The 24,450-nt window shown below is 43.2% G+C and overlaps 1 protein-coding gene and 2 non-coding genes across 5 annotated transcripts; 1 reads left to right on the top strand and 2 right to left on the bottom strand.

Annotated features, from left to right (window-relative positions):
• Window positions 1-5,055: 5,055 nt before the first annotated feature.
• trnat-agu lies at window positions 5,056-5,129 on the bottom strand. The gene has a single exon. It is a non-coding gene; the product is annotated as a tRNA-Thr (tRNA).
• Window positions 5,130-5,853: 724 nt separating this feature from the next.
• On the bottom strand, window positions 5,854-5,927 carry trnat-ugu. The gene has a single exon. It is a non-coding gene; the product is annotated as a tRNA-Thr (tRNA).
• Window positions 5,928-19,284: 13,357 nt separating this feature from the next.
• On the top strand, window positions 19,285-24,232 carry LOC119499430 (zinc finger protein 660-like). 3 transcript variants are annotated; one of them, XM_037788744.1, is made up of 5 exons: window positions 19,285-19,414; window positions 19,743-20,129; window positions 21,279-21,402; window positions 23,220-23,652; window positions 24,044-24,232. In XM_037788744.1, exons 2-5 carry the CDS (start codon window positions 19,840-19,842, stop codon window positions 24,103-24,105), a joined length of 909 nt encoding a protein of 302 aa, XP_037644672.1. In that variant the 5' UTR covers window positions 19,285-19,414; window positions 19,743-19,839; the 3' UTR covers window positions 24,106-24,232. The 3 variants fall into 3 exon arrangements, with proteins under 3 accessions (XP_037644672.1, XP_037644670.1, XP_037644671.1); XM_037788742.1 differs by having other exon boundaries at window positions 23,220-24,232; XM_037788743.1 differs by having other exon boundaries at window positions 19,315-19,419; window positions 23,220-24,232.
• Window positions 24,233-24,450: the final 218 nt, after the last annotated feature.

Here is a 24,450-nt window from a genome sequence, read left to right as displayed (position 1 = left end):
CAGATCGGCAGACTATCACAGGGTGGACACTAGAGACAGACAACCAATCACACTCACATTCACACCTACGGGCTCATTCCATATCTCTGTATATTCCCTGTATACACTGGAACAGCGCCACCTGTCCATTGACGTGCCAAAAACAGGGATGAAGCAGTCCTCGTTAGTATAGTGGACAGTAGCTCTGCTTGTCACGCGGAAGACCGGGGTTCGATTCCCCGACGGGGAGGTTAGCGTCTTCTACCAGCTGCTTATTATTCACCAAGAAAGACAAAAGTTGTAAAGCAACAGCAGTTGTTAATTCACAGCAGAATGGAGAATTCACAATTAGTCCATGAAATGTGATATTCATACCATATGTTGATTTCCACGAGGCTACGGAGAAGGACTTTCCTTTGGCATCGTGGAAGTTCTGGCAAACTGTTAGACGACTCAGGAAGGGAGAGCAGGGTTTGGCTCAGGCTGCGTTCAGCAGGGGAGGAGAACTGCTGACCCTGACTGAGGATATTGTCATGCGGCGGAAAGGGGAGCGGAACATCAGGTAGAAATTTGTGCAGTGCGAACTAGCTATAAGGAGAACTGAAAAGATCAAGCACTGATAGCGCAAAGCAAAGAATGCACCAACTATCACAAAGGCAAGAAAAGCAAGTGGACGTTTAACTGAACAAGTTCAAGTTGTTCTTCTCAGCAATTGGGAAAGTTCAGAACATTTTTGCAAATTGGTATTTACTGTTGTTTTACAGGTTGTCGTGGCCGTACCCTTCAGCGATCGGCCTGCTAACTCAAGTCCTAACAACTCCTAACACTTCCTACCCCACCCACTCCAGCAAGTCCTAAACAAGTCCTAACAAATCCTAACAGGTTCCTAACAATTCCTAACAAGTCCTAACAGGTTCCTAACAATTCCTAACAAGTCCTAACCATAGGTCCTAACATTTAACGACCAAGTCCTAAGAGCCTATGGGGAAAATGGGGCAAAAGGGACTAACAGCCAATAGCACAGCAGTGGTATGTCACGTGACAAGGACAGCGACGACGATGGATACGCCCCCTTCTCCATCTCTGACAGCGGCGAATGGAGCGACAGAAGAAGAACAAGCAGAACGCTAACGTTATTTACAAGGAAATTATTTTATGCTAACAACCTCCACCACCATCACGACAACAACCCGCCATTTCCACCACCACAACCACAACAACCTCCTCCTCCATCTCCATGTTGTCATCCTGAGGCCGCCGGAGGTAAATTGGGTGAGTCTTCTCCACAAACAGTTCATGCGGGTCATCAAACCAGCCGACCGGGAGTGGATTGCCCAGTGTCTTTACGACCCCGCAGGACAGCTGAAGCAACAGCTCCAAAAAAAGTTATCCATCCACCCAATCCACCAAAACCAGCAACAACACTACCTGATCCCATGACATACTTCAGGCAGTGGATGTTTCTGTGGGCACCAATGCGAATGTGGGGTATTCCACTGAAGTGCCATCAGTGCAACACTAAGATGAACCATTCCGGGATCTACACGAAGGTACGGGAAGTCATCGACATTGACTCCAGGTACTACTTGGTCAGCGGAGATTATCCTCGGTGCAGTAAGTGCATGATCCCTGTCTGTCCTTGGAGTACTGAGATGTTGAGTCAGTTGGATCCTGCCCACAGAAACAGGTTCCCTGCTGTTCTCACCACACAGCAGGCTCTGGACAGGAAGTGTGTGACCATGTTGAAACCACGAACTGCAGGGAACAGCTCCAGTTACATGCAGCAAGCACTGGAGGAAGTTCACAGCGAGGAGTGGGCAAGACGCACTATTGAATACCTGTCCGACTGTGAGCTACACAAAAGGAGGAGTGCCATAACTCATTGTGAGGAAGCAGCAGTCTATCTGCAGCCACCACCCTTTCGTCCCCTACCTCTCGCACAGTGGTTTGAGACGGTCCATGCTAACGAGATCCTGGGTCATCTGGATGAGATGAAGGGTGTGATCACCTCAACATATGGCAGAGTTTTAAAGCTGGACTCCACAAAAAAGGTACAAGAAAATATTTTTTAAACCTTTTACAAAATCTTGTTTTCATTGATGGTCATTGATTATACTTGATTATATTGTTTATTTTTGTTATAGATCACAAAGAAACTGGCTGGTGATATTGCAGACACAGCTACATGGATGACCAACGTCAGCAATGAAAGTGGCCAGGTTCTAAACTGCGTGCTGACCACTGGTGAGGGTTCTGGCCTTGATGAATTATGTCAAGGCATCGTCAAGCGCTACAAGGATGCTGGGGAGCCAGAGCCAGAGGTCCTTTATGTTGACAGGGATTGCTGCAGCGACATAGGTGTGTGACCTTCAGAATGTTTACTTAGTAAAGTATTATTTGTTACAGACACAAAAGTTAACTTTTACAAACATGTTTAACTTAATGTATTTTTTTTAAAACAATATCTTTATTGGATTTTACATATAAACATACATACATATATACACACACAGACAGACTAACAATATTAATAATTAAATTATATAATGAAATGTTTAGTCAGAATTTCCACAGTAATCAAAGAGAGACATGACATTTCATGTATTTCACATATCTAACTTAATGTACTTTTAATCATTTTTTGATTTAAAATGTATTTAACCAGGAAAAGCCTCATTGAGATTAAAAATCTCCTTTACAAGGGTGTCCTGGCCAAGACAGGCAGCAGGACATTGAACAATGTTTCAGACATACAACATATAGCAGTTACAGACAGGCAGTTAATGTATTGCACTCTTTATATATGTACTCTTCTCAATGTGTATTGCAACTGCTAGATTTTATTTAATCTTATCTGATGTCCTAGTGAAACAAAATTCATGTTGTTACAACAACATGACTATAGGTCTATAGTTTTTTTTTTCATACCTTGGAGACTTAGATGACATTCCGACTTACTGAAAACTATTAATTGCGATTCCCTACCTGTCCACCAGATGCCCTCATAATCTTTCACTAGACTCCCTCATTCACCTGCTCAACTGTTCTCATTTCCCTCATCAGTCACTCACTACAAATGCCAGCCCAGAGCCTTTGTTCTGCATTTCTGTTGACCAATATCAACACCTGCTTGTAAGCTCTCAATAATGGTGAAAATTGAATTATAACAATATGATTATGACTTATCATTGAGTAACAGGTGCACCCCCAGTTCTTATTTGGTTTCGACCGTGGAAGACCCAGGTGAGACTGGATATCTTTCACTTCATGAGGCAATTCACCTGTGGTCTCATGACAGAGCACCACCCTCTGTATGACATTTTCTGCTCGAAATTGTCCAGTTGCATTTTTGAGTGGGACCAGGACGACATCGGCCGCCTCAAAGAAGCCAAAAGGTCAGAACTGAAAGAAAAGCATGCTGGTCATGCTCCCACAGAAGTGCAAGTTCTGGCCAACATCAGCTCTAGTGAACTGGCCAGGCATTGCAGAAGGAGAACTCTTGGGGTTGAGAAAATTCGTGGTCTGATTGAAGGATTGCTGAAGTCCATGTGGGAGCTGACAGACTCCTCAGGTTTACGCCTGATTAACCCTGAGAGTATGGCACATGTGTGGGAGGTGCAACCGAAACATTTGCCATGCATCCAAGATCCACCCGGTGTTGAACTCTACACCAAACTTATTCATTCTGATAGAAAACAATGCAATCAAACTGATTCTGTCACTGACGCTGGCTCGCGTTAAATAAAGATATTCCACGTCGTCTTTCACCTCCAGAAGCCAGGCTGTTGTTTGTCTTGGACTCTTCTTCTATAGTTTTCTGCCAGCAGCGTTAGACTGTAGTTCCGTCAGCTCATGTGAGGTAATGTCGCCCCCTCCTGGTAGAGCTAGTAAATGCACCTCTAACTTACAGATTGTTTCTACAGATCTGCCGCGGTACCAATTGGACAAAATTCCGTAAACAAACAGGAGGGAAGTTGCAAATGTCATGTGGCCCACAAATGCACAGGAAGCGATCTGCAAATGCGCTAATAGCATTCCATGTGTAGAAATAGATGCACAAATGCGTGTTTATCACTTTACATGTAAACCTTAAAATACGTATTTACAGAGTAAGTTATGTGCATTTGCAAATTGCCCTGTATTTTAGTGGGTGTGACTTTACACAACACAAATAAAAAAAAAAACATGTTTGTGGATAGTGAAATATTTGCAGATCATGGTACACATTTGTGGAATGTCTTTTGTGGGTTACAACTAATAAAGTCCAATAAAAACTTCCATAGACCTGCTGCGTTCTGTTTGTCAGAAAGGAGAGGTACCATTTTAAGGTGAAAAGATTTACACTCATCTCCCTCATCTTTCCCATGAGCAAGTGCGGCTGCACGGTGTTGAAGGCTGAGCTAAAGTCAACAAACAACCCAAGTGCATAAGCATTTGGATCCTCAAGGTGTTTACTTACCAAATGAGTGATACAATTAATAGCATCATCTGTGCTGCGGCCTCGCTTATAGGCAAACTGAAAAGGATCTAAATGCACCTCCACCTCCTTCCTGAGCAGTGTCACCATAATCCTCTCAAAACACTTCATGACAATGGATGTCATAGCCACCGGCCTGAAGTCATTGTTGACCTTTGGGCACGTTTTCTTAGGGACCGGTGTAATTATTGATTTCTTCCAGAGGGTGGGGATGGTGTGAGAGTCCACAGATTTTTGGAAGATGTGGCACCATGCTGTCGTTAGCTCCTCTGCACATGTTTTAAGAAGAAAAGCAGATATCCCATCTGACCCTGTGGCCTTCTTAGTACAGAGTTGTTTAAAAAGTGGTTTTATTTTGTGAGGTTCCATCACCAACCTAGTATCCTGCTCAGAGACAGAGATTGAATCAGAAACCTCTTTACATTCAGGAGAAAACCATAACTTCCAGACTATAGTACTACCACACCTCCTCTTGTTGGTGTTCATTCTGTTCTTTCTTCCATTGTTTCCAAATGAGACAATGTTTTTCCATAAAAATGTCACATTATGTCCTGAATAACTCTTCTACTTTTAAAGTCTACAGACTGCTGTCCTGTGTGAGGTACTGTTGGGATTTGAACCCAGGATCTCCTGTTTACTAGACAGGCACTTTAACCAACTAAGCCACAGCACCTCCTCCAGTTGTTGCTCCCTATTGCACAAACACAACAAACTAGTAACAATGGATGTAAACTATCCTGGATTTTAAACACATAAAAACTCAGCTTTGCAAATGTATTTTTTTTTTTTTGAGGAAGGTAATGGAGCTAAGTAGTGAACAGTTGGCTAGTTAGCTAGCTTGCTAATTCTGCCATGCTTTAATTCTACAACGGTTACAGAAACAGAAAACTGGTGGCCAGTGGCAGCGCTGGGTCGGTCCCTCTGCCTCACTTCCTGCCACTCGGAAAAGATCAAGCTACCTCTACTAAATAGCCAGCCATCGGTGACCGTCTCCGGAGCTGTGTTTGCTCTCTTCCCAGCGATCTGCGACAACACCTTACTGTCCAACTGACGCACTGACGTGTGTTGTCACCATAACAATTAACAAAAATCAACATTTTCTTTTGCACTGGTTGAATGACCACGGAAAACAGTTTGATGTGCATTCTACTCCTATTCTATTTCTATGATGTAAACATGAACTTTGTTTGTTCACAAGAAAACTAAATGGGGCACCTTTAACTTCTCACCATGCTGCAGTGATGTACAGGTGTACTCCGAGACCCTGTGACATCACCGTTGGGTGTGGTTTCAGGTTCATGCGATGCTGACTGTGGTCAGAGGTAAAACAAACTGGTATTGGGTAGTTCATCTGAAATGCATTTAGTCCAAAGACAGAGACAATCTCTGCAACCAAAAGGCACTGCTGGGATTTGAACCCAGGATCTCCTGTTTACAAGACAGGCACTTTAACCAACTAAGCCACAGCGCCTCCTACTGCTGCAGCTCCCAGTTGCAAGAAGACAACAAGCTAGTAAACAGTACTGGATTTAAAACACTTAAAAACTCACTGATAGCTTCTTCCATTCTGTGTTTCTTCACTCCAACAGTCAACATTTAACCAGAATTAAAGTCTTTCTCTAAACTTAACTATGTCGTTTTCCTGCCTAGACTAAACCCTTGATATAGAGCTGGCAGAGATAAACATCCATCCATCCATTATTTGTATCCGCTTATCCTATTCAGGGCCGCGTTGGGGCTGGAGCAGACCCCAGCTGACATTAGATGAAGGCGGGGTACACCCTGGATAGGTCACCAGACTATAGTACTACACCACCTCCTCTTGTTGGTGTTCATTCCGTTCTTTCTTTCATTGTTTCCTTTCATTTCCACACAAATGAGACAATGTTTTTCCAGGACAATGTCAAATCATGTCTTGAATCTCTTCAAGAATGTCCTGTTGCAGTACACATAGGCCCTGTTCAGACCTGGTATTAACATGTGTCCTCAGTGATCGGATCACAAGTGGACAGCTTTAAGTACTTCTGTTCACACCTGGCATTAGAATGCGTCTCCACATGCGTCTTCAGTGACCACTTGTGATCTGATCTCACTTCCCCGCTCTATATGCAAATAAACACGTAGTAAACACACGGCTAATACAGCAGCCGTTGTGACGTAATATTACATGAATGTCAGTAGTAATATCCTACATATTCGTGAAATCTGGTACATTTTATTAATATCAAAATAAAAGGACTGACAGGCGGACCGTCGGGTGTCAGCTCCGCGCAGAGCTGCGGAACAAAATCACCGACACATCTCCGACAGTATGATAATAATGCACTTCCTGTCTGTAGTCTGATAGTCTGTAGATATGTAGCCTATAAACAAGATCTATTTTAATAAAATAAAGTTGTACCGACAGGATACAGTAGAACAGTAGGCCGTTTCCATGCTGAGAAGCGCCTGTGTCCGCCTGTTTATTCACCGGAGGAGCGCGGTGATCCCGCGGATCCCAGCTGGACATCAGATGAATAGGCGGTCTTTAATGTTGCCAGGAAGCATTCACTACACACTGCTAAAAGAATGTGGTCATATGTGGCCCAGACCACCTCTGAATGTGGTCTGAAAGATCTGATCTCTTCAATGTGTTCACATCAGAAGCCTGTACTACGAAGCCAGTTCAACATACCCAGGGTATCTTCTTGTTATCTGGCTTCACTAACCCTAACAACCGAGATCACGCTAAACGATCCTACGATGCTGGTTATCAACTCAGTAAATCAATCCAGGGTTTCTCTATCTGGCTGTGAGCGCGTTCACATGAACGAGGAGGTGTTTGCAGCATGTGACCAATCACAGACATGGACAAGACTTCTGACTGCAGACAGACAGGCAGAGAGACACATTTAACAAAGGAAGAGTAAACTATATTAGACAAATACAACGATGGAAGCAGCTACATCGACAACTTAAATCAAGCACGGCTAGCAAATAAAGAGTAAAATTAATCATTTTGCATTTAATAATTTGCTAGTAAAGCTAATATTAATAGCGGGGAAAATGGCGCCTGCGCCGTCTGACAAGAGTAGTTAGATATAAACAAAAAAACTATGGAAGCAGGTATGTTGACAATTTTAATCAAGCACAGCTAGCAAATAAAGAGTATTTATAAAAATAAAATAAAGAGTAATTCGAAAATTAATCATTTTACACACATTCATTTGCTTGTAAATAACATTACCGTTCTGCTTCTTCTTCGTTCACCGCTGTCAGAGATGGAGAAGGGGGCGTATCCGTTGTCGCCGCTGTCCTTGTCACGTTACATGCCACTGCTGCACTATTGGCTGTTAGTCCCTTTTGCCCCATCTTCCCTATTGGCTGTTAGGACTTGGTCGTAAAATGTTAGGACCTATGTTTAGGACTTGCTGGAGGCGGGGGTAGGAAGTGTTAGGAGTTGTTAGGACTTGAGTTAGCAGGCCGATCGCTGAAGGGTAACCTGTAAAACAACCGGAAACACCAATTTTCAAAAATGTTCTGAACTTTCCCAATTGCTGAGAAGAACAGGGCATATCAAGGTAACGTACTTGTTCAATTAAACGTGCACTTGGTTTTCTTGCCTTTGTGATAGCTGGTGCATTCTTTGCTTTGCGCTATCAGTGCTTGATTTTTTCAGTTCTCCTTATAGCTAGTTCACACTGCACAAATTTCTACCTGATTTTCCGCTCCCCTTTCCGCCGCTCGACAATATCCTCAGTCAGGGTCAGCAGTTCTCCTCCCCTGCTGAACGCAGCCTGAGCCAAACCCTGCTCTCCCTTCCTGAGTCGTCTAACAGTTTGCCAGAACTTCCACGGTGCCAAAGGAAAGTCCTTCTCCGTAGCCTCCCGGAAATCAACATATGGTATGAATATGACATTTCATGGACAAAAATGTTCCTATTATGAGATGCTGCTAATTGTGAATTCTCCATTCTTCTGTGAAATAACAGCTTCTGCTGCTTTACAACTTTTGTCTTTCTGGGTGAATAATAAGGAGCTGGTAGAAAATCCTACCTGTCGGGGAATCGAACCCCTGCCCGCACGGCACCCAGGGATTCTTTAGCTAAAATACATTTCCATAAATTTCCTATGGTAGTGCTGAACCACTATGGATGCAATATATCTTTGGCCACTACTGTTCGTTTGTCGCAGTTTTTCCGAGGAGAGGAGTTGTTGCTTCCGGCGTCTCTGTCAGTGACAGTCTGGATGATTGACAGTTCACATCAACTTGAGCTGCGCTGTGTGGACATTACGCTGAACGGTAAGTTATATTAAGATAAATAAAAGATTAACAACATGTAATTATAATATATCCTGGCGCTGTCTGACGTTTCCTTGTTTGTGTGAACGCTATAAAGTTAACGTTAGTCGTGTTTCTTCGGTTTATTGTGTCACCGCGGTATATTCGGATGAATTACATGCTAACGTAACTTAACATTAAGTCCTTAAACAGTTTATGTGAGTTCCTTAAGTTGAAAGCATCACTTTGTTAGTTAACATTAACATTAACGTTAACTACCGTATATCAGCAGCTTATATCAGCTGTAGGGTTAGATATAACGTTACTCTGGACACACTAACGTTACTTTACATACACGCATTGCCAGAATGATAAATGAACAAGCTTCATATGAATCATAAAGTCGTTGTGTTTGAACTTAACGTTACGTCGACCGCTTTCAGTCTCCGTTGTATAACGTTACTGTTGTCAACACGGCTTGTACTTTTATTTCAGGTTTTGAATGCAGGACTTTTACCTATAGCAGAGTATTTCTACACTGTGGTATCAGTACTTTAACTGAAGTACAAGATCAGAGTACTTCTTCCACCTCTGTTAAGATGAGAGAACACCAGAATATTGTTTATTAATATAGAACCAATGTCTCTGAGGGTTTTTCAAACTTTGTCATGTTGTGTACAACGTACTATGTATTCTGCCTCAACAAACAGAGCTCATTGTTAAGACGTACAGAAAGGCAGGCACTTAATCGAGGTACTATAAAAGGTAGAAGAGGTAATATTAAAGTAAAGGTATTTGGTAGATCAATGTGCGTTTCTTCATTACAGAAAAAAATGCCGAGCTACCGCTGTACCTGCAGAAGAAGCTGCCCTCCCCCTCTGACTCCTCTCTGGTGACACATACCTCACAGGCCCCCGCTGAAGCCATGGCTGGGTCTTGTTTTCCATTTGTTTTGACATAAAAATGTGCATGCTGTCATGGTATCCAGTGTATTTTAGCAATCCAAAGGGAGTAAACTTACATTATTTCAGTCGTGATTTTATTCATACTATCCTAAGACATATTTTTAGGACATTCTAATTCTTGTCTGTTTGCTTCACAGTGATGGATGAAGATGAAGAGCTGGAGAGAGTGACCTACCGCTTCCTGGACATCATCCGACCCATGGCTGTTCCAAACCAATCACATCTCTTTACCATTGACAAAGACAGCTTATAGACAAACATTCAGACAGAATCAGGACTTCAAGCAGTAACATCCCTTTTCCAAAATCACCCCAACAGCAATAGACCGTACAAAGAAATTATTCAATTATTAAATATCTGCTTGAATAACAATGATTTTACCTTCAACAACCGCCACTTCCTCCAGGTCCACGGAACAGCCATGGGTCAGCGATTCGCCCACTCCTATGCCAACATTTACATGAACGAGTGGGAGCGAGAAGCCCTGGCCAAGTGCACCCATAAACCCTCACTATACCTCTGCTACCTTGATGATATTTTCAGCATTTGGACCCACAGTTTAGCACTCCCAGCCTTCATCCACACCCTGAACAACCACCATCCATCCATCACAGTTAAGTACACAATAGACACACAACAGGTCAACTTTCTAGATACAACAGCTTTTTTCCAGCCACATAATTCAACACACAAACACATACGCACCAAAGTCTTCTTCAAAGCCACCGATACCCAGGCACTACTCCATAAATCCAGCTACCACCCCAAGGCATCATTAAATCCCAAATTATCCGTTTCCACCGCATTTCCTCCCTACCCTCAGACTTCAAACACTCCACCACCACACTCTTCAATAGTCTTAGGCAAAGAGGTTCTCCAAACGATTCTTACGTACAGTCAAAAACAGCACCTTGGCATCTCTCGCTCCTACCCGCTCCACCAACCCCCATGCTCCACCCCAGGTCCCGATACAAGCCGACAGTCACTCACCAGACCAACAGGACCCCCACCCCCCGCCCCCCGACCTCCGAACCCCCACATATCACACCCTTCGTTTCCACCTTCTCCCACAGGATTATCACTCTCCACTACACCATCAAACCCAACTTTACTGACTTCCAGACACACCATCCAGCATTTCAACATCACAGTACCATATCAGCATACCGCAAAAATAAAAGCTTACAGGACATCTTAATCCAGCCATTCTCACCGGTGGGCCTCAGAGTGCCATCTAGTGGGCCGCGGAGGCAGTGGTACTAGATTATTTTTTTATTATTATTTAGCAAAGTGAACAGGTAAAACCTAAAGGAGGTGAGATGCCAGCTGCCGTAAAACCAAAGCCTATTGAAGGAGGCTGAGACACGGGCGGACACGGGTCTTGTATTGGGTATAACACATGCGCAGTGTAACTGGAGCTGCGGTCGTGCGTTGCGATCGGCTCAATTTTGGCGAGTGCAGAGCAGATATTACTGCGCATGTGTGACCCAACCTCCTTCAATAGGCCTTGTGTAAAAACACCAAACATCATCAGGTAGAGACAAACGTGTTTGCCACTGTTAGCTAGCTAACGTTCTCGGATGCAGTGAGACAAAATGGATCGGTTTTTAAAGCGAAAAAGTGATGTGGGAGAAAACCCTGCGCCAGTAAAAGCTCCGAAGCGTGTGGTGAGGAAATATGAGAAGTGCACACATTTCTGGAAGAGCAGCACTCCCCTCTTGCTGAGCATTACACTGATGGTAACTTTTGTGCAAAACTGGCCTACTTATCAGATATATTTGACCAGTTAAATCAGCTCAATATATCAATGCAAGGCAGAAACAGCACAGTGTTTTTGGTTTCAGACAAAATTGAGGGCTTCAAGAAAAAACTTATTCTGTGTAACAGAAGAGTCAAGGAGGGACGATTTGACGTGTTTTCACTCCTAAGTGAAACTTTGGAAGCCACTCCTCATGTCAACATATCCAGTGTTATAACCCAGCATTTGACTCAGTTGTCGGGAAAGTTTACAGACTACTTCCCAGAAGATGCACGAGATGGAAACCTTTGGATTTTGGACCCTTTCTCTGTGGATCCTGCTTCAGAAGACATAGCTCTCTCCACTGTGTTGGAAAATGAACTGATGGAACTATCAGCAGACAGCAGCCTGAAGCTTCAGCTCACACAAGTAGACCTTGCTTCATTCTGGATACTGGCTGCCAGTCAATATCCCTCTCTGTCAAAATGGGCAATCAAATTTCTGTTGCCTTTCACCACCATCTATTTATGTGAGTCAGGGTTTTCCATTGTGACTGTCACAAAATCAAAGGCAAGGAACAAACTGAAAGCAACTTTGAATGCTACTCTGCGTGTCAGCCTCTCACCCATCCCACCACGACTTGATCTCATTATTTCCCAGAGGCAAGCCCAAGTGTCTCACTGAGGGTAAGCAGAATATGTATTTTGGTCATTACAGCTGACAGTGGCATAACACATATCTACAGCCCAGTTTATTATTTGTTGTATAAACATGTTAGGTTTTTTACTCATTTATTTGGGAAGGTGGGCCTTCAGTTGCAAAAGGTTGAGAACCCCTGTCTTAATCAGATCCAAATAAAAACAATAGACCCTCACTCCACACACTTTAAACACAGAAAGTACATCCATAACCCCCACAGTGGAGCGGCCTATCCCCCCCTCGGCTCATTTTCCCTCAGTACCACCAATGCCATATACATCATCACATGCACCCTCTACCATAAACTCTATATCGGTGAAACAAAACACACCATACTCACCAGACTGAAACAGCACCTGTACAACATTGGGGAAGGTAAGCTTACCACACCTCTGGTTCAACACTTCCAACACCACCCAATCAATAACCTCATTGTTTCCGGCCTCGAAGCGAACGACCGCTGGACCAGTGGGCAGAGAAAAAGAGCAGAAAAAATCTGGATCGACAAAACTCATCACCACCACACCCAAAGGCCTCAATGCCGAATAACCTCACCCTCTCTCCACAGTTTTATCCCCCCCCCCCTCTTCCCCTGACCCTTACCCCCTCTCCTCTCTTTCACCGGGGGGGAGTGATAAAGGGAGGGGGGGGCCTCCCTTTATCACTAGCCCCTACACCCCCTCCCCCATTTAACCCTGACCCCAACCCTAACCCTAACCCTAACCCTTGTCTCCACTCTCCACCCCCCTCTAACCCTGACCCCAACCCCTTAACCATAACCCTAATCCCAACCCCTTGTCTCTACTCTCCACCCCCTTCTAACCCTGACCCCTGGACCACTACCCCAGGACAATAGATTCCCTGGGACACCTCTGGAGAAAGGACAGTACCACAATAAAAAGTTTCCTTAAAGTTTCCTTATCATACGTGTCTTTTTATTCTCCATTCGCTGCTCCTTTATCCCCAACTTCAGCTGAATCTCAGAATGGGCTCATTCCAATAAAACACAATGTTGCAATACACTGCGCAGGTCCTGCTTTTTAATGTCTTTTAATCTTTTATTCTTTTACTTTTTATTCCTTTTATCTTTTTATTTATATCTGCATATTGTTGCCTGTTATCCTGCACTTGTTTACATTTATTCCTTTCCCATAAATAATTATTTCTAATATACTTCCTTACATTATTTGTTATGTGTATTTATTCTTTCTCATATATATGTGTCTGCATGCAAAACCTTTTAAGCATTTATCTTTTATCTTTTAGCATGTTCTTACCTCGCTAAATTAAATATTTTGTACTTATTTATACTTAAGGTTTGCTACTGTTCCCTATGCATGCAGGAATTTGAATAATTATAAAATATATTGCACGCCTCCTTACAATCTTCTTATACCTATCCCTTTTTATCAATATTATTTTATCCAGAGTTTTTAAATATCTATCCTTATGTCTATTTTATTCATGTTATATATATTTCCTTCTCATTCTATGTCAGTACTTCTTTTCCTTTTAGTCCCTTTTATCCTTGGGGACCTGTGCTTTTGTGCGCACACATTAGATTAGATTAGATTTCCTTTATTGTCATTGTACAGGTACAACGAGATTGAGTTTGCAACTCCCCATCACATACATGATGAACATCGGATTGGGGAGAGCAAAGCCGCTGCGTTTGTACGCGCCGCCATCTTGCCATCTTGTCATACATGAGGGAGCACACACGTGACCATCAATTTTATGCAGGATTACCAACAGTTTTTAGTACTTTTATATGTAGCACTTATGCATGCCTTTTTCATTTTTTGATTGTTATTTTTGTATGACACTCTTTTATATCATGCACAAATTGGATTTTACCTTCTATAGATGTCTGGTGTTGTCACGGTGGTGCTCCCTCCGTGGTGTGCCTAAACACAGGCCCCCTCTTGTCTTGTTTTTATTGGGACTCACTTTTATCAGGACCTGTGCAACACCCTGCCACAAACAAAAAGGCTCCTCCCAGGTAGCAGCTTGCCTGCCCACTGGTCGTCCTTGCTTCGGGACCACATCCTGGTCCTTCTTCATCGCCCTAGGGTCGACCGAGCTGGGATCCGGACCTGGACCTCCTGGGCAGGGAGCTGTCCTCTACCTCTCACCCATCATTCCATACAGAAATAAAACACAACATACAGAAATATCGCTCACACTCATACATTCCTTAACAGATCAGTAGGCCAGTGCAATAAAACCAAAAAACAGGATTACCCAACCCCAATCCAAACCTAAACCTAAACCTCTACCTCCCTCCTAACCCTAACCCCCACCCTCCCTGTCCTAACCCTAACCTCCTTCCCTCCACTAACCCTAACCTTCCACCCCCCCATTTAAACCTCTACCTCTCTCCTAACCCTAACCCCCACCCTCCCTGTCCTAACCCTAACCTCTCTCCCTCCCTTTCCAACCCTAATCCCCATTCTCCCTCCCTAACCACCACCAACCCACATTACCTCCTTCTTGCTCGTTTACCGATGGGGAGCCCGGCCCGACGGCTGCGGTGGATCTCTCCTGGGGATCATCGTCCAACATCCTAAACTTGACCACTTTGTTTCAACCAGATGCTGCCCAGGTGTGCCTGCTGGAGAGGGGACTCACATTTATTCCAAATCCAAATACTTTTGATAAGTGGGAGCTGCGTGGGGACCTATATCAGTATCACAGACAAATTCAATTATTAGACTATTTTCAAAATGATAATTCGGGTGGGGTGCCCTTTACCCTCCCGTCCAACTGGGAGCTCCCTTGGGAGCTGTTGGACGGCAGGGTGAAGCCGTTAATTCTTATGGAACTCTTCCAGAAAGAGTGGATCCTCTCTACCTGGAGGATAAAAAATCCATCCAGAAATTACAAGAAAATCCAAATATAGTCATCAAACCGGCAGATAAGGGGTCAAAAATAGTCATTATGGATAAACAACAATATACCATGGAAGCCAACAGGCAACTTAATAACCCTAAGTATTATAAACCCATCCAGGGGAGTACACAAACACAAACATGTGTACGTGTTATTATACAACAACTTTACCATAAGAAATTTCTGACGGCTAAAAAGCGTGATTTTCTATTTGGACCCAACGACCCACGCGATAGACTGTTTTACCTCCTCCCTAAAATCCATAAAGATCCACATACCTGGAAGGTTCCCCACGTGGATCCCCCTGGTAGACCTATAGTCTCTGATTGTAGCAGCGCCACTTACAATATTGCACTTTACATAGGCTCCTTTCTTGGTGACCTCTCCTGCAGGCACCCCAGCTATCTAAAGGACACGTATAATTTTTTAGATATCATCCGTCCTGTGGTACTGCCGGCCCACGCGCTCCTCTTCACCATAGATATTGATAGTTTGTGGACTAATATCAATACAGAGATGGGACTTCAGGCTGTTAACAATATCTTTCGCAGGTATCCTGACACAACTAGGCCGGACGCCGAGATTCTGCAACTGCTGGAAATATGTCTCATATGCAATGACTTTGATTTTGACAGTAAACACTATTTGCAGATTGAAGGCAAGGCGATGAGACACAGATATGCCCCGTCCTATGCTAATATCTATATGAGTGAGTGGGAGCGGGAGGTGCTAGCAAAGCGCTCATTAAAACCTACCTTTTATCTCCGGTTCCTTGATGACATCATCGGAGTCTGGCCACATGGAGAGAATAGTTTTAGGGATAAAACTAGGATCCATACTTTAAACAACCACTACCCTTCAATTAAAGTTAAACACATTTTAGACCTGAGTGAGGTTAACCTTTTAGACACAACAGTCTTTTTTGAGAACGCCAATGCTGACAATTAGAGACTACTCACCCGGGTCTATTTCAAGCCGACAGATGCCCATGTGCTGCTTCACAAGATTAGTTACCATCCGAAGCATACATTTAAGGGCATAGTCAAGTCGCAAATCATTCATTTCCATAGACTCTCCTCATGTGAAGCCGACTTATATAGCTGTATTTCCACTCTATTCCACAGTCTTAAACAGAGGGGGTATTCCCAGTGATTCCTCAGATCCACTAAACAAAGCAAGCTGGCATCTCTCGCTCCCGCTGGCTCTGTGGTCCCTTCTCCTGTTGAGGCTGTTGGGCAGCGACCCCTTGTGGGGAATAATGGTACAGACCCAGCTGATTTTGTCCCTTTAGGCACAACCTACTCCAGGCCATATCTGCAACTACAGAGTCAGTTTAAGAATGATTTTCAACAAACAATGACTAACCACAAATTCAATAAATTCAGGGTAATTTCAGCATTTAGAAAGAACAAAAAACTCAGAGACATGCTGTTTAAAGCCAAACTCAACAGACAGATCAGTAGTAATGAGAGGGACAGACACTGGGCTTTTACATCCCTGAAGTTTCTGTTTAACCCACATGAGGGAGCTGGAGCTTCAATAATAAATAAATGCAGCCTTCACAGCCACAACCTGGTTTATTGTATTATATGCCAGGTCTGTAAGCTGTTATATGTTGGAGAGACAGGAAATACTTTATTAATAAGGCTAAAACAATATATTTACAGCATTAGGGAGAACAGACTGACCACCCCATTGGTACAGCACTTTCAGATTCATCCCATTCAATATTTTAAGATCCTTGGTCTACAGACATGTGCCACGTGGACCGGAGGACAGCGTAAACAACAGGAAAAGATATGGATAGAGAAACTTAAGACCAAAGCCCCACTCGGGCTCAATGTCTAATAACCTACCAGAATAGTAGAGGGTGACGGGGGAATCTTGAATAAGAGAAATAAAAGGTTTAATCAGAACTGGTGTGTAAATGTGTGCTCTGTAATACCTACTGTAATTATTTTTAATGGTAATTATGCCTACTCTTCCTCACAAAACTTACCTGATCACACTTGTCTTGAAGTACCAAAGCTGCAGAGTGAGGACTAACACGATCCAACTTCTCTTGAATCCACCCTCCCCTGGACAGAAACCAGCTCTTGACCTTTTGACCTCTGCCTTGCTGGAACCCAATTGACTCCATATATATTTAAAGAAAAAAAATTGGGGATGTGAGAAGAGTTATGTTTACCAGCTTTAATAATTACCCAACTCCTTGCTGGCATTTGGTCTTTTTGTGATTATTATTGTCCTTCTGTTGTTCTCTCAGGCCGGTGGCGGTCTGGGCCCGGGAGCTGCCTTTGCACTTATTGTTTATTAAGGTTCAAGCCCCGAAGGGGCAGAACCCTAATAAGTTTGTGCCTATTTGTTATTTAAATTCAAATTCAAATAAGCTTTATTGGCATGAATGTTCAGGTTACATTATTGCCAAAGCAAAATTACATATTAATGAATAATAACATTTCACAAGAAATAAACACGATCACAATATACCAAATACATTTTAAATATACATTTGTTTAAAGATGTAGTTAATCAGAAACATGTTCGGAGCTTGTAGCACCTCTTATTGTATGGCAACAGAGCTTCAGGACTAGCTGGCAGAGAGGACTCTTCTTTGTTCAACTCTTGGCACTGCAGGGCCCTGTACTGGTAGGAGTGGGGGTCGCTAGATCGGAGGTGTTTATAAAATTTGATGGCTCGTTTTTGAATTTTAATTATTAGGGGGTATTGACCAAGTTCTGCCCTGCATGTGTTACTGGCTGTGTGTCTGTGGACTCTAAGTATGTTTTTGCACAATTCTGTATGTAGGGTTTCTAGTGGATGGGGGGTGGTCTCGGTTCGCTTCCAAACGAACTGCGGTACGGTTCGCTTCTGGTGAGAACATGATCCGACCTCGATCCGGCCCACCTGGAGAAAGCATTGCGCCTTTTCGGACTAAACCAGCTCTGGTAGCAGGCTGCGCTGTGCATTATGGGTAGTATTGTAAGCCTTTCGTCTCTACAACATGCACATGCAGCAAGATTAATAATCGTGGACAGACGTGGACTCGTGGGGAGGTGCAGTGCCTCATAGGGATTTGGTCAGATGATTATATAAGCTCACAACTTTCGACAAAACACAAGAACACGGAAACCTACTCACTCTTTAGCAAACGGCTCCGGGAAATGGGGTTTCTGAGGTCGGCTGCACAGTGCCGCATTAAGGCAAAAAAAAAAACTCGCCAGGAGTACATCAAAGTGCGCGATGCGCTTAATAAAACAGGAAGTTCTGGTAAGGAGAAAGACAAATTTCCTTGGTTCGACGAGCTGGACAAAATATTGGGGACAAAACCGGTCGTTGATCCAGCGGATGTTGTGGAGTCCCATGAGAGTTCAACACTATTGCCTGCTTCCAATGATGCTAGTACAGCTGATCTGGCTCCCGCATCCGACACGGATGTTGATGGTGAGTTTATTCAACTTTTCGCAGTTGCCAATACCAACCACTTAAAGTTACAGAAGTTATCCCGTACAGCTGTGTCTGTAGTGGAGACCGTAGAGCCAGTCGCTAGGGCAACCAGGGTCAGAGATGCCAGAGGAACGGAGTAAGTCAAAACATGATAAGGGGTAAGACACTGAGCACCAGGGAGGAAGGGCAGAGTTGTGAGGCCTTCACGCAGAGAGCACCTCAATGTGGAGACCTGACAATTGCTCCTTGATCAAGCTTCAATAAACCTTCTTTGTAAGACATCATCAGCTCCGGGACCTCTTCCTTCCTTAAGTTAACTTGTGTATCAAATATTCCATCACAAATACTAACAGGAGAATACACTGTTTACCATTGGCAGAGCATTTTGGCAAATTTTTCTTGGGCGCTACCCACATAATCAGCTGTGCTGCTCATCCCACAAATGCATGATCCTTACAAGTTGGACATCATTGTGAGGGTAAATAAATAGGCTTTCCAACCATGTCAAATACAATGACAATTAGCATTGTAACAACAGAGAAATAATACACCAAACACAAGTTTCCAAACTTTTTTTCCCCAGTTTATATACATATCTTTAGGAGCACCGGAGGACACAGAGGAACATGATTTCATTCAGATTACCTGTCTCATGAACTACTGTCAGGATATAGTGACCGTTTTATAAAAATAACTGTTTTAATCATATTTGCTCCATTTCTACCCACTACAGCTTTAACCACCATCAGTTTCTACTACAGGATATGTACCTGTTGTTTCCCTCCTGACCTCCAGGTGGCGACTTTCTTTCCCTTTAAAGTAAAAAAAAAAACAGACCGGAAGTACTTTGAACCGGAAGTGTGGTTGTCTGGTTGTGATCTCGGGCCGGCGGCGGGATAGTTGTTCCGTAAAAGCTGACGAACAGATTAGATCCGTTTCGAGGCGGAAGAGCTGCAGGTGAAGTAAACACTTTAATAACGTTTCTTTGAGCCGGAAGTCAAAGTGAATATAGCGTTAGCACGCTGGGCTAGCTCTATGCTAACAGCTAGTTAGCTTCGGCCTGCTGCTGTGTGGGTAACTGCTAGGGTTAGCCTTAGCGTTAGCTCACTTTAATGTGTGCTCCTGTTCTCTGGTTGTGTTTTAGTCCAGTTTGAGAGGAGTTTCTCAGTTTGTCTCAGTTGCTTTGCTTCGTTTCTACAATCATCCTCAACATGTGTCAAACAGGAAGTGCGTTTCTCCAAACAGCTGGTCCAAACCTGTCTCTGTGAACTGTCTCTTTAACCAGATCACACGCATTCAGGCTGCAGCTGTGTGACCTTTGATAGTTTCCATGGAAACCAGAGCATCCCTCAGAGAAGAGCTGCAGGTGTTTCCAGGCTAACATGGACCATGTTATCAGCACTACGTGGATGGGAGTCAAACCGGAGGAGACAGCAGGACCTGAACATCTCTGTGTGACTCCAGGACAACAGAGTCCAGCAGTCAGAGTGGAGACCTGCTGGATCTCAGAGACCAGGACCAGGAGCCCGTTTCAGAAAGCAGCTTTAACAAACTCTGAGATGGAAAAGTTTTCGGTTCCAGAACAGCTGATCAGAGTTTGTTCGATCAAATGTGAAGATGAAAACAGCCATCATCAATGGAGCTCCGATACTACGATTCACCATGGCAACAGGTAAATAAGAGGCAGAGCCTCCATCTGAATCCAGTCCACCTAGAGATATTAATGAATGGATACGCTGACTGTGCACATGTCTCTTTAAAAAGTGTCAATAAGACAATAAAGTTGAATTCAGTGTTGTCCATGAACTCATACTGACATTTCCTTAATGGATGATGAAGTGGTGAATGTGACTGTGTTACACTGTAGTCTACATTACATTAAATAGAGTTATTCAGCTTTAATGTGACTGTATTAGACTGTAGTCTACATTACATTAAATAGAGTTATTCAGCTTTAATGTGACTGTATTAGACTGTAGTCTACATTACATTAAATAGAGTTATTCAGCTTTAATGTGACTGTATTAGACTGTAGTCTACATTACATTAAATAGATTTATTCAGCTTTAATGTGACGGGACAAAACACAGGAGCAGCAACTGAAGATGAAAAACATCAAATTTATCCATCAGAGACAGAGAGACTTGACTGTGAGCTCCCAGTCGGATCCAGTTATAATGGGTTTGGTGATTTAAAGGTTCAATAGAGTAGATGTTAAATAGTAGAAAATCTATTTGGATCTCGGCTCAACAGCATTCAGTGACTTTATTTCAGCTACTTCAACAGATGGAGTCAATTTAAACACAGTCAGTGAAATGCTGTTAAAACCCGCTCAGACTATACGCAGACTATTTAAAGAACTCTCTAACTCCATTCTGCAGCTGCACCACCATCCTGCTCACTCACAAATATTAACAGATCATCTACAATATTAGAGGAATTCTGTTCCATCAGTGGGACCAGATAGAGATCATATTCATTGATCCTATGTGTCTGAGCTTCATGCTGATCTTTACTGTTTAAACTGAGATTACACATTATGAGCAATAAACATGTTAGTGGAGCTGCTCTAACAGACTGACAGCTGTCTGTGTTCAGAGTCACAGTGTTATAAAGAAGAAGGACATGCAGAGGTTTGATTCTGAGCTGAGGGAGACTTGATGCCGTGTGATATTTGAATGTTCAAAGAAATGACTGACAACACATAAAAGAGTCACTTTAGACAGTCCAGAGTAACAAACTAATGTCTGACACACAGTAAACCTTCGATACGGACTGAATGACTGAGGAACTATAACACTAATCACACTTTCTGAAACAGAGACCAGGACCAGGAGCACTACAAGAGCGAAACGGAGGAGGACCAGCAGAACCCGGACCAGCGGAGCAACATGGTCCCCAGAAGACCAGCAGCAGGCTCGTCCTCTGATCCCACCGATGTTCAGGTCAGTGTTCATGACTTCATGGCTTCATAACGACACTAAGGACAAGAGGAAGAGTCAATAACTGAATAACTGTTTAAATTACTGTTTAAACGACACAAAACTGATGTTTTTACCCACAAAACTGAAAACTGTGATGAAAAATGACACATGCGTAGGTAGGAGGAAGTTACCACTTTTATTGTGTAGTCTGAGTAACTTGACGTCATAGAAAGCAGAAAGCGGTGGAGGGTCCGCGGGGATACGACCTGCAGCTGAATGTTTTATATGAGAGGAGAAGGCTCCGTCTTATCTCTTTAGAAACTAACATTATATTATTTTGCGCTGCAGACGCTTCATATCCAGGTCAATTCACACACCTGTGAGTAAGGCATATAAACAAGAATCTTTGCACTTACCTGATGTCAGCACAACGATTATAAAAACAAGCACCGGGTAGATGTCTATGTACAATGAAGCAAGCAATGCTGATCACGGATTCAGGATTATCATTCGCTGAAGGGAAAAAAAGTCCTGCAACTTCACCTGAGTGTCGCACAGTAACATTACAGACAGCAAACTGTAGGGCTATTAATCAACAGGGAATAGTTTGAGTTTGGGCAGCGAGCGTGACCGCCGTAACTGGAGCAGCACTTAAACTCTGGGTTAGTAGGTTGCACGGACTCGTGTCATTAAAGCTGCACATTTCCTCTGTCATCAGAGGCTTCCCCCACTAGGGGTAGGCGATATGGCAAAAATATCATCATATCATGATTTTTTTCAGGCAGGATCACGATCCACGATGATTTCACAATTCTTTTTTCATGCTGGTTTTAAAGACACTTTTGCAAATTACTGAACATTACAACCAAACTAATTTCCCCATTTTAAAAAATCCAGCCCTATAAGCTAATAAAACATAAGGAAAAAGAATAACAGATCATTAAGGCCTAACAGATTTTAATCAAGTGTGCATTTCTGCGAAGTATGAACATTCAACAAGAACTTTGACTTGGTTTAGACTTTTGCATTGATCCCATCCCAAATTGAACATTGGTTTCAGAAGGTAAACAACAACACTCAAGTAAAGTGCACTCTTGCTACATAACATTAAAGAAACTGAATTTGGAATTGTAAATCAGGTAGCTGATTAGACACAGATCCACAGGTGGAATATAGGCAGCCGTAATAATTACTACTGTCAGCTCTCTGGGCAGATAGAAGGGTCGACACATCACTGACAGAACCTCTAAATCGGGAACAGTGACTGTCAGTGATTCGGCTGTTTGTACACCAGCCATTATAGCCATAGTTGAGTATTTAGCAGCTACAGAGAGATATTTCCCTTTTTAGTTGGTAGGGACCAAAAACAGAGCTAAAAGAGAGAGAATAGCAATAACAATAAACATAGTAGGAGAAATAAAAAAAAAAGGAGAGCAAAAGTCAATACACATAAAATAGAAAAAAACAATAAGGACATACAAAAAACGTCGGTTTTAAAATGAAAGAACTTAACAGTTTGTGTATGAATGTGCAATCTGCAGAGTTAACAACAACACTCCATCTTACATTCCCCATCATCAACTAGATAATGGGGGTGTTGACCGATAATTAAGAAATGTCAAAGGGGGGTATATGGTGATCAATCAAATGTCTACAGAGGGACACGGCCCTGCAGTTGGTTGTCACAGGTGGTAGTGCATTAGTCAAACAGGAACATTGTGGGTTGTGTTCCACTGACATGCTCTAAATGTTCTTTATGGTTCTAGATAGGTCGCTCCACCATGGCATCTCACTGACTCTCTCTCTCTCTCACTCTGTCTGTATGTCTGTTGCTATAGAAACGGAGAGGAAGAAAGGGACTGATTCATCAGAGAGTTCATACTGGAGAGAAACTACACAGCTGTGACCAGTGTGGGAAAACTTTCACTTTGGGGGGTAACCTCAAAGTCCACCAGCGCATTCACACTGGCGACAAACCCTACAGCTGTGATGAATGTGGGGTAGCATTCACTCAATCAGGTTACCTAAAATCACATCAACGCATTCACACTGAAGAGAAACCCTACAGCTGTGATGACTGTGGGGCAGCTTTCACTCAATCAGGCCCCCTAAAAACACATCAACGCATTCACACTGGAGAGAAACCCTACAGCTGTGATGAATGTGGGGCAGCGTTCACTACATCAGGTGCCCTAAAAACACATCAACGCATTCACACTGGAGAGAAACCCTACAGCTGTGGTGACTGTGGGGCAGCTTTCACTACATCAGGTAACCTAAAAACACATCAACGCATTCACACCGGAGAGAAACCATACTGGTGTGACCAATGTGGGAAAACATTTTCTCGGGCTAGTACCCTTAAAGACCACCAACGCATTCACAGTGGAGAGAAACCGTACTGGTGTGACCAGTGTGGTAAATCTTTTACTGATGGTAGTTCCCTTAAAACCCACCAACGCATTCACACAGGATTGAAACCGTACTGGTGCGACCAATGTGGTAAAACTTTTTCACGGTCTGGTCAACTTAAATCCCACCATCGCATTCACACTGGAGAGAAACCTTATAGGTGTGACCAATGTGGTAAAACTTTTTCTCAGAGTAGTAGCCTTAAATTCCACCAACGCATTCACACTGCATCGTTTTGAACGTTTCTCAGAGCCCAGCTTGGTGTTTCCTCCTGCCTCGTCCCCATGCCCTGATAGCTGTGTTATATTCTGAGCACGCTGGCTGACCTGCAACGAATCCTGGTTGAGGAATGGAACGCCATCCCACAGCAACGTGTGACCAGGTTGGGGACCAGCATGAGGAGGAGTTGCCAGGCTGTTGTGGCTGCGTATGGATCTTCCACCCGCTACTGAGGCTCCTGACGGTGTATTAAATGAATAAAGTGTAAAATAGCCAATATGTCTTGTTTGTTCCTTGTTACTGATAGAGAGTTCAATCATCCAATCCACCAAACAACTCAAAACAAGAGTCAATACCAACAGGAGAATACACTGTTTAGCATCTGCAGAGAATTTTGGCAAATTTTACAAGGGCGCTACCCAAATAATGAGCTGTGCT

This window comes from Sebastes umbrosus, chromosome 12 (genome assembly GCF_015220745.1).
Source record: "Sebastes umbrosus isolate fSebUmb1 chromosome 12, fSebUmb1.pri, whole genome shotgun sequence".
NCBI classification, from domain to species: Eukaryota; Metazoa; Chordata; class Actinopteri; order Perciformes; family Sebastidae; genus Sebastes; species Sebastes umbrosus.
This window is presented reverse-complemented; position numbering and strand designations above follow the sequence as displayed.